The sequence below is a fragment of the Papilio polytes genome, unplaced genomic scaffold (assembly GCF_000836215.1).
Source record: "Papilio polytes unplaced genomic scaffold, Ppol_1.0 DF823901.1, whole genome shotgun sequence".
NCBI classification, from domain to species: Eukaryota; Metazoa; Arthropoda; class Insecta; order Lepidoptera; family Papilionidae; genus Papilio; species Papilio polytes.
This window is the reverse complement of record NW_013525303.1, coordinates 394,338-404,550: the sequence shown is the minus strand read 5'-3', so window position 1 is coordinate 404,550 and position 10,213 is coordinate 394,338. Positions and strand designations below refer to the sequence as shown.

The following is a 10,213-nucleotide window of genomic DNA, read 5'->3' as shown; positions in this document are numbered from 1 at the left end:
TATTGGTAAATTAGTAATTAAAATTAAAAATAGGAGCATTGTACTTAATGAACAGGAGTATTGCCGCCTTTTCTGGTTCAGGGCGATTACGGAGAGGTTCATAAATTAAACCCGGGCTACTAAATATTTGTTCGCTAGGAACACTGTCCGGCTACTTGCACGATATCCGCATCCGCACTGATTAATGCGGATGCGGATGCAGATGCAGATGTCCAAATCTATGCGGAAGCTCCGCATTTGCGGATGCGGATGCGAATATTCGCAACATCCCTGCTCTACACCAGGGGTTCCCAACCTTTTTGTACTCTATTCACATTCTAAAATATCGGACCAACTCCTTCCATAACTTCCCATTTCACAGCTAACGTATTTAACACACATAGCTAGGCAGTCCAAAAAATTAAAACTGACAAATACAAACAATTCTAACAACAATTTTTAACTAGCTGTTCCCGTGCGGACTCATCCGCATGAGATTATAATTTATTTGTTTACATTTGTCAAATTCTCAATTGCAAATGTCAAAATTATCGTTACCATAATAACCTTGCTTCCTTAATGTTGGCAGCTTGTATAATGGTTCCTTTCCCATATCAGTTTTTATCCAATTTATTTACCTTTTAAGTTTACTAGTGTGGAAAAACATAACCTAAAGCGTGTCGTAAGTGTAGGGCTTCTTAATAAAAGGAGAATTATTGAAAAACATGGTGTCATTGCTGTCATCCTACGCCACGAAGTATTATGTGTTTACGCTTTATTATATAAGTATGGATTAGTATATAAAAAAAAATCAGTCCGCGTCTAATAGTGGCGAGCACACACGAATTGTTCCCCGGGCGAAATGGTGCTTGTGGGCACGAGGTTGGGAACCTCTGCCTTACAACTATACAAACATCGAGACACGATCAGCGGTTTAGGGTACAAACTCTAACAAACATCCATACAAACTTTCATAATTATTATATTAATAAGATAATGAAAAATAGCATTAAAAATTTGTCTTTATAATAAAACTTAAGTTCTTACCAATAGAGGAATAGGATTTTGACTTCGTCCCTCCAAACCCTCTGCCAGCTCCATTAAGTCTGTTTCAAGTAAATTCTGTCCTGGAGGTAAGTTGGATAATCTGGAACATTATGATTATTTTGAAGTTATTTAATTGTTTCTAGTTAAGTTAATATTTAACAGATAGAAATAACTTATGTGAGAGGATATATCTTCGTTCGTCAATGCATTTAAAATAGGCAATGTGAACATGACGTCGTTTTGGACGACTTTTTTTTAAGTTTATTACTAGAAAACACATATATTAAGATTTTTTATATAATTTAGTAGCGAAATTTAATAATTAAAAACTTTTTCAAAACTCGCTTACCAAGTTCTAAAATGTAACGCTATTAGTCAAAGCAAGTTATAGGTGGATTTAGTAACCTTTGACTTCTGATCTGAGAACCAATCAAATAGTTTGTTGTTGTTAGATGACGTCACAACACTCTGGCACACTACGGCCACGTTTTAGTCGCACACTTATGATTTTATATTTTAAGCTCAATGGTTGTTTTTTTTTTATTTTTTTTCTGGTTATGGTACAACAAGTAAAAAGTTTTAAAAAATACACGCATATTCTTTAATGTCTATGGGCCGGTATCTTTTCAAGTTTCTATCTCGTTTTCCTTATAATATAAAAATACTAAGGAGTATTCTCACCTGGCTCTTAGCATCTCGTCTATGGGCAGATCCTCGGGTATTTCCCGCTTTAAGTAGGGCACATTGCCCGCCAGCATGAATGACGTCACCAGACCGCTCGGACCATTGCCTAAATACAAATACATTTTAATCTGTCTGGTAAATAGACATTTGTAAGCGTAAACTGGTGAAACAATTGTGTTTGAAATGTTGGCTGATGCCAAACGGTGATCCGTTCCATTAGCTAAGGATTGGACAAAGTTAAGTCCAAATACAAGGTAACAAGTCCAAATACTGGCGCGTTTTTTGGCCTCTTGGAAGATGCACTTATTTTTCTCTCCCTTATGGCCGATTTCCTAGCCACGTTAAACCATTCGTTAGTGTTTTTGGTTCGATAAGTTCATGTAATGCATTTCTAAACTACTTAACTTAAGTTTCAAAGCGTTTGATATATAGGTTAATTGGTTAGTGTCAGGACACTATTGAATCACCAGATTACGATAAAATAAACGGGAACTTCAGAAACCCAGCATAAGTTGAGGGACTTTTTAATCAAAGATTAATACAGTTAATTGTTAGTTTGAATTTTCATCACCGCAACCGCAACTATCAGCGCCATAATGGCGTAACTCAAGGCAGAAAACACTACGTTTTATATCCTGCCCATTTTTGACTGACTTCCCAAAAGAAGGAGGTACTCAATTCGTCTGTATGTTTTTTTTTAAAAGACAATTTAACTGCATTAATAAACGTCGAGACGGTCAATTGACTTTATTGGTCAACTCTTGTTAGATCAATGTGGTCAGACTATTTTGAGCGCGCACACATTTAACTAAACTATCGCACAACTGTTTTGTCTCGCTATAATTCCTATGAGCTTATATGGAGGTGTACACTACTCGATTTTTAGTTGTGCAACTAAACAGTTGAATTGGCTGAGAAACAATCGACAATCAACAACAACGAAATTATGATATTAAAAATACTGGCTTAAATAGAAACAAGATTGAGTAGCCTATGTGTTCTTCCAAGCTATCCTCTACATCTATACCAAATTTCATCAAAATCAGTTCAGCAGTTTAGGCTACAAACTCTAACAAACATCCATCGAAACTTTCGGATTTATAATATAAGTATGAAATACGATTAAATAAAATAGACCCGACATTACGCGTAAACATTTTTAATTTGGATAAAAAGTAGGGTAATTATGCGTTATTTTTTTCGTGACAGTAATTAATTTGGAATTCAGCCTTGAGAAGAGAAATGATAAATGGAATTATATAAATAATCTGCGGAATGTCGACTTACCGATAACAACTACCTCCTTGTAGATGACGTCATCTGACAGTGTGTGCTGGCAAGCCTTCATGTCTCTCATCACCACAGATTAAAAAGTTAATTGACTAACCAATTAATGACCAGATCTAATTTCACTTTAGTCTATGTTTAATTCTAATTCGAATTTGGAATTCTTTTGAAAAAATAAATTAATAAAAATAAATTATATCACAGGCAGTTTTGAGTCTTACAGACTATTAAATACTATTTTCTTTTTTTTTCTTCGTCTTTTCAATCGCAGATACAATCGGTCAGCTGCCGTTTTCGTCGGAGTAGTCAGGATGAGTTGTTATCTGTAAGAAAATAAATTCCAATAATTCGTATATTTATTGAGTTATTTTAATTACGATGTAATATGTTTTATACATTTTTAAATTGTTGAAGTACCAAGAAGATTAAGTCGCAGTATAAACGGACAGTATTTACAAACTTGTGATAACAACAAAGTAAATTGATTTAAATTACGAGGCCCTTCATTATCTTAGTTATGACTTGCCATTCATATAAATTATGCAAATTATAATGAAATATAGTCTGGAAAATTCTATTTGTGTTCATTTGTTGTATGCGATATTAACTCTGAGAGACGTATTTCAAGATACTATCGATCTAATAGCCAACAGTTTTCATTGGGGATACATAATCTATGGTAGGCAAAGATTAAAAAAATATAGAGGAGGCATAGTTGACATTTTTCACTAACGCTTTTTATTGATGGGGTCAAAACCACATGTCTATATAATTAATTGTCTTCTATATCTATACTAATATTGTAAAGCGAAAATATTTGTATTTTTGTATGTATTGAAATAACTAAAAACTACTGGACCGAATTTAAAAATTACACGCGGACGAAGTCGTGAGCAATAGCTAGTTAATATTTTTGAAATCGTCCTAGTAGTTTTTAAATTTCAATACATACAAAAATACGAATATTTCCTCTTTGTAATATTAGTATAGTTGTTAAAAATAATTGTGATATTCCAGTATTTTGAGGCTGTTAGTTATGAACACATGTGTAATCAATTTTAATTGAATTAAATACACGATAATTACTAACCAATAGTTTAAGGTGTGTCATTATTAAACATTGCACGCGACTTCACCCGCGTGGAATTAAAAAAAAGTGAATAGCCTATGTCTTCTTCCAGACTATCCTCTACATCTATGCCAAATTTCATCGAAATCCGTTCAGTAGTTTATGCTACAATCTCTGACAAACATCCATCTAAACTTTCGCATTTATAATAGTATGTTATGATAGTTTTTTTTTTTTAATTTCAGAAATGACATAATTCAATATCAATTGGAATATTCCATAATATATTGTACCAATCAATAATAATTATCAATGTACAATACTAACAATCGAATGATTACCACTTCAATATTACACAACAATCAAGATTACGACATCCTAGTATACGATGTCATGTCTTTTAAAATATCGGTATACGCAACATAAATGAGGAAGCACGAAAATTCGTAAGTACGTGTAGAGCGTAAACACTATAAAATCTCATACGAAATTAATCGATAACGTTACTAATACGTTCTCGCAAATATTCGTTATAGACCCTCACGGTTCACTGGGATTTCCATTGACGGCCAAGGTTTGACACGGTCTGTTAATTCGAACAATTCATAAATTTTAACCACAATTCTTTTATAAATTGGTATTTGAATGAGCATGTAATAAATTATAACATCTACTTTAACAAACAAAGCCTATTACTCAAATATTGACCAAACAATGATTCAGAATATTAACATAACAAAAAACTAAAAACGTTACGGTTTACGTTAAAGAACAGATGTTAGCGATGGATTTAGCTTCAACGAAACAGTTATTTTTGTCGACTAGTTAATCAAACGAATAAAATAGAAATAACCGAAAACGGGTGATTCCAAAAAAACGTTGACTGATAAACGGTTGCGACGTCGAGAGATCAATTAGTTCCTTTTACGTCCACCACTAGTCGCAGTGTTATTGTGTTTCTTTTATTTAATAACCGCCAAAACAAATCGTTTCAGACGGTTACGACAAAAATTACTTTTTTTAAAGTTATAAGGGGACAAACTAGCGGCCACCTAAAATTGATCAACATACCGTACGTGGTAGAACCACTCAGTTCTTGTTGAGTAAAGCAACATCGCGTTACAATATACTACTAGCGCCATCTATATGTAGGTTTAGTAATCTGAATAAATATTTTTTTGTATACATTTTCGATCAACAAAAAAATTTGCTCGAAGTTGTTTATGTAATTTTTTTTTCTTATATGCATTTAGTTTTAATCATAATTATAATAAAACTTTTTTTTTTATCGTCGAAAGTCCACGTTTGTTCGCGTAATATCAAAACACCTCCTTTTATCAGGACTCGTATAGATCTCGTAAGGGAATTTAAAATAACATTTTTAAATATAAATGCGTGACCATGTGGGAGCCGCATGGCAACCGGTCTGTAGCTCGTTAGTATTGCCACTTAGCGTCAATAAAACAATTAAAAAGTCACACATGGTAATATAAACTTACTTTAGAAGTGAGTCTTACAATCCGATCTTTGGTTCCGTACACTTGTCAATATAACACAATTTTTGACAGGCAACATTGTAATTAGACCTGCAAAACCGTTTTATAATGCAAAGGATATAATTAGGTCTTGTCGCTAACCAAGGTCCTAGGTTATATCTAGGAGAAGATAATTCTAGTTTTTTCCCTTCCTATTTTTTTATAAACCCTAAAATTAGAGGACAAAGATTTCTGTATCCATGTTACTGTTAAACTGTTTTTTAAACTTAGAATAAAATATCACGTCATAGTAAAAAATAAAATCGACTCCCGCTGTCTGTCTGACCCTATGTATGCATTAATCTTTAAAACTACGTAGTGGGTTTTGATGCAGTTTTTAAATTCAATTTCAATTTCAAAAGGAAGATAAGCCTTACTCTTGAATCTCTTTATAATGATAGTATAGACTTATCTATACTTTTTGATTTGTAATTTTGTAATTTATATCTATACTAATATTATAAAGAGGAAAGATTTATATTTTTGTATTTATTGAATTAATTCAAAAACTACTGGGCAGATTTTAAAAATTCTATAACCGCTGGAAAGATAGTTTATCTGTAAATAACATAGGCTATATTTTTTTTAATTCCACGCGGGTGAACACGCGAGCAACAGTTAGTGTTTAATATTACTATATTTACTGATAAATACTAATAGAGGTTTCTAATGTGATTTAAATAAAAAAAATGTATTAACATTGGACCCAAGCAGGGGCGGGTCACTAGTGTTTTGTACACGGCAAACAAATAGGGATCTCTAAAACATTGATTGTAGAACTCAATGCATTATTAATAGAATGGCTTTTCCATAGTGATATTATTTTGTCGAGTTATTTAAATTTATTCAGTGTCAATGTCGGTGTTCATGATAATCAAAATAAATGACACAAAGGAAGTTTCTAGTTCAACGCAAAAAAAAATCTATTAAAATTCATAGCGGAAACATTAAAATTAGATCGCGCATTAATTTAGTACTTTTCATTGATTTTTATTTATTCTTGAGCTGTTCCCGTGCGGCTTTATCAGCATGAAATTAAAAAAGCTTTATTTTATTGTTCACATTAGGCAAATTGCATTCAAAATTACCGTTATAATAACATTCCTTCCTTAATGTTGGCAGCTTGTAGTTTATGGTCTTCCACATGAAGGTTTTTCAAATTTATTTATGACCTAAGTTTAATAGCGTATATATATACCCAAAAGCGAGTCGTAAGTGTAGGGCTTTTTATAAAGGAAAAAATTATTCAAATATATGCTGTGATTACTGATACCTACGTCATCAAGTAGTGTGTTTAAGCTGTATCACTGGCTTTCGCCCACGACTCCGTCCGCGTGGAAGTAAAAAACACAAAAGTGAGTAGCCTATATGTTCTTCCAGACTATCCTCTACATGTATACCAAATTACATCGAGATCCGTTCAGCCTTTTTAGCTACAAACTCTAATAAACATCCATCTAAACTTTCACATTTATAATAGTATGAAGTATGATTTTTTATTGCATACTTTTGATTGGAACAGGGAAATTTTTCACTTTCATTTGTTACGGGCGTAAGGAACCCTAATAGGTCATACGAGGTCGATGACGTTTTGCCAAATTGTAATCTATGATCCGACATTATCAGAACAGCAAGCGTTATCAGTGATAAGGTATAAATGATATCATCCTAGTGATGTATCATTCTGATTCAATATTGTAGTAAAAATCATACTAACATAAATGCGAAAGTTTAGATGGATGTTTATTAGAGTTTGTAGCCTAAACGGCTGGACGGCTTTCGATTAAATTTGGTATAGATGTAGAGGATAGTCTGGAAGATCACATAGTCTACTTTTTATCCCGGGAATAGTTACGGTTCCCGTGGGATTTATTAATTTTGTTTTTCAATGTTTACTCGATTATTCTGTAAAGGTTCAATATATCTTATTGAAATTTGTCACAAATATATAACAAATTCTGGAGTATATATGGGATAAGGTTCATCCCTGACAAATGTCCGGTTCCCGAGGGATACGTAGCTTTTTGTTATTTATATAGTTCGTATGTTTTCTAATACCACGCGGACGAAGTCGCGGGCAACTATATTACAATAGAAACAATTTATACTAATGTAATAAAGCGTAAACGCACACTAATTCGTGGCGTAGGATGTCAGCAATCACAGCATATTTTTGAATAATTCTTTCTTTTATAAAAAGCCAATAAGTAACAAATGAATATCAACATTTAGGGCCTGTCCCACCACTGGCTGATAGAGGCTCAGATAGTTTAAAAATGACGTCACTATCAAATAAGGTAACAAATTCCGATATTTCCATCACATATTTTATACGTTCGATTGTTATCAGGCAATTTACAATTTGATGGGACAGGCCTCTGAGTATCTAAACTACGATACGTTTATCCGTAATTTAAAAATAATCCATGTAATTGCATTAATATACGAATAAAGACATTCAATTCATTTTGGATAAGAAAAAAAAAATTATTACTAAGTAAATATTTTTTTTAATATATACGAATTTAATAATAAAATAACCTTTTTAATGCGGTCAAAATTTTACCTTCAAGTATAAATTCAAGGAAATAGATTTTTAAATAGTTTTTAATGTTAAAATATACCTTCTTGTTTCAAATATTTCTGCATTTCATTGAAATATATTAAATTGTTGCAAATCACGGCCACGGCAATGTTTATGTTATTGCATAACTAAAACATAATTTAAGTAATAATGTTGATTAAATCAATAGAGAAAGCTTTTTTAAATATACTTGAAGTTTTCATTTTAAAATTATTAATTCACTAGCTTTAGCCCGCGATTGCGTCGGCGTGAAAATAAAACAAAAGTAAGTAGCCTATGTGTTCTTTTAGATTACATCTATACTAAATTTCATCGAAATCCGTTCAGCAGTTTAGGCTAGAAACTCACTAACATCCATCTAAACTTTCGCATTTATAATATTTAAGGATAACTATTTAAAGCCTACGGGGAAAAAAACTAAATCGTATGCAAGGAATACCCATGCGGCCACTAAACCAGTTTTAAAAAGATACAAAAAAACCTAAAAAACTGTACGATGATAACGCACAAATGCAATCGACTCCATAAATCATTAGTTAGCAATAAAATTGTATAATCAACATTTATAACATAATTAAAAAGATACAAAAAAAATTACGAGCTTTTAATTTGCACGTTCATTCATATAAACTTACATTTTTAAATCACTACACAAAAAAAAATCCTTTAGCACTGGCACAAAAAACTTAATTAAATCGGAAAAATATTTATAACGTAAGTAACAAAACACAACCACTCCGCACTGCGTCCGCAACTCAACTGATTTGAATCGGATTCGAAATTTGAATTTACAATGGCGGGCTCGCTGATTGTTTATTAAACAGTTATCGTCGACAGATTACAAATGATCTTTACTTTTTTTACATCTTGAAAAGATAAATGATGAAGTAATATAATGCCAACAGTGAGGTAAGAGATCTTTGGGTCAATAGATAATTGTTCCATAAAGACATAACAATCGCATGGGAAAAACTATATTTGATTCTATTATGTCTAAATATTTGAATCGAATTGATGAGTTATTTTTATCATCTCTCCATTATGATTATATAAGAATTCCAAATTTTCGAATTTCTCAACCATTCGCAGTGTTTATATCTCGTACGAAAGAAGGACCTAGTTTTGCTCCTTTATGCGTCTGTGGTAACCATTTGTTCCGCCCTGGGCGGACGATTCATCTAGCCCTACCCTAAATCATAACTGCACTATAACTCAAAAAGTGCCGCCAAAATATAATCAATATTACTTATAACTAATATTATAAATGCGAAAGTTTACATGGATAGATATTTGTTAGAGTTTTTAGCTTTTTTTTTGTTGTCGCGGGGAATGCATTTACGCTCTTCACCGTCCATGCTGCGGAGGCAGCAAGGACAGTTTCGTGTGGGACTCCCGGCCTTAATTCCGGCCGGACTACCCACTAAACCCCGCGGTGTTCTCCTTCGCCCAACCGGGCCGTGGCATCTACGTTAGTTTATCCACGACCCGGCTTGGGTGAGTTTTTAGCTTATGGTCGAATGGATTTTCATGAAATTTTGTATAGATGTAGACGATATTCTGGAAGAACACGTAGGCTACTTACTTTATTTTTTAATTCCACGCAGACGATGTCGGGGGTTAGTAGTAAATATAAATCAATTTTTAACTTACTAATTGATAGAAAAATAAGATACTAATGTTGGCCGTAATTTAATAAGTAGCTTATGTATTCTTCCAGATGTTCTCCCTTTATGCCAAATTTTAACGAGATCCAATAAACCGTTTTGGAGTTATATAGTACCAAACATTCATACAAAAAGTTCGCATTGTATATGCAAATATATCTAAGTTATAATCATAATGTTACAATTATTATCAATTAATAACATTATAAACAATAATGGTCGAGTATAAACGCATTTGCATAACAATATCGCGTATTTAGATAACAAAATAGGTAATGGCGTTACAGCAAAGTTACTGAAAACGACATTATAGTTTGGAGATTAATTGACCTGGGTTCACGTTCAAATCTCCGATTTAAAAATG

At 32.6% G+C, this 10,213-nt stretch overlaps 1 protein-coding gene across 1 annotated transcript in view; it reads right to left on the bottom strand.

Annotated features, from left to right (window-relative positions):
* LOC106102797 overlaps positions 1-10,213 on the bottom strand; it is a 32,124-nt gene that overhangs the window by 8,280 nt on the left and 13,631 nt on the right. Inside the window, exons 2-4 of the mRNA XM_013282381.1 lie at positions 2,998-3,320; positions 1,708-1,816; positions 1,027-1,126 (exon numbers count right to left, since the gene is read on the bottom strand). Of these exons, the coding sequence (XP_013137835.1) occupies positions 1,027-1,126; positions 1,708-1,816; positions 2,998-3,067 (279 nt within the window). The 5' untranslated portion in view covers positions 3,068-3,320. The remainder of the gene's footprint in view (positions 1-1,026; positions 1,127-1,707; positions 1,817-2,997; positions 3,321-10,213) is intronic.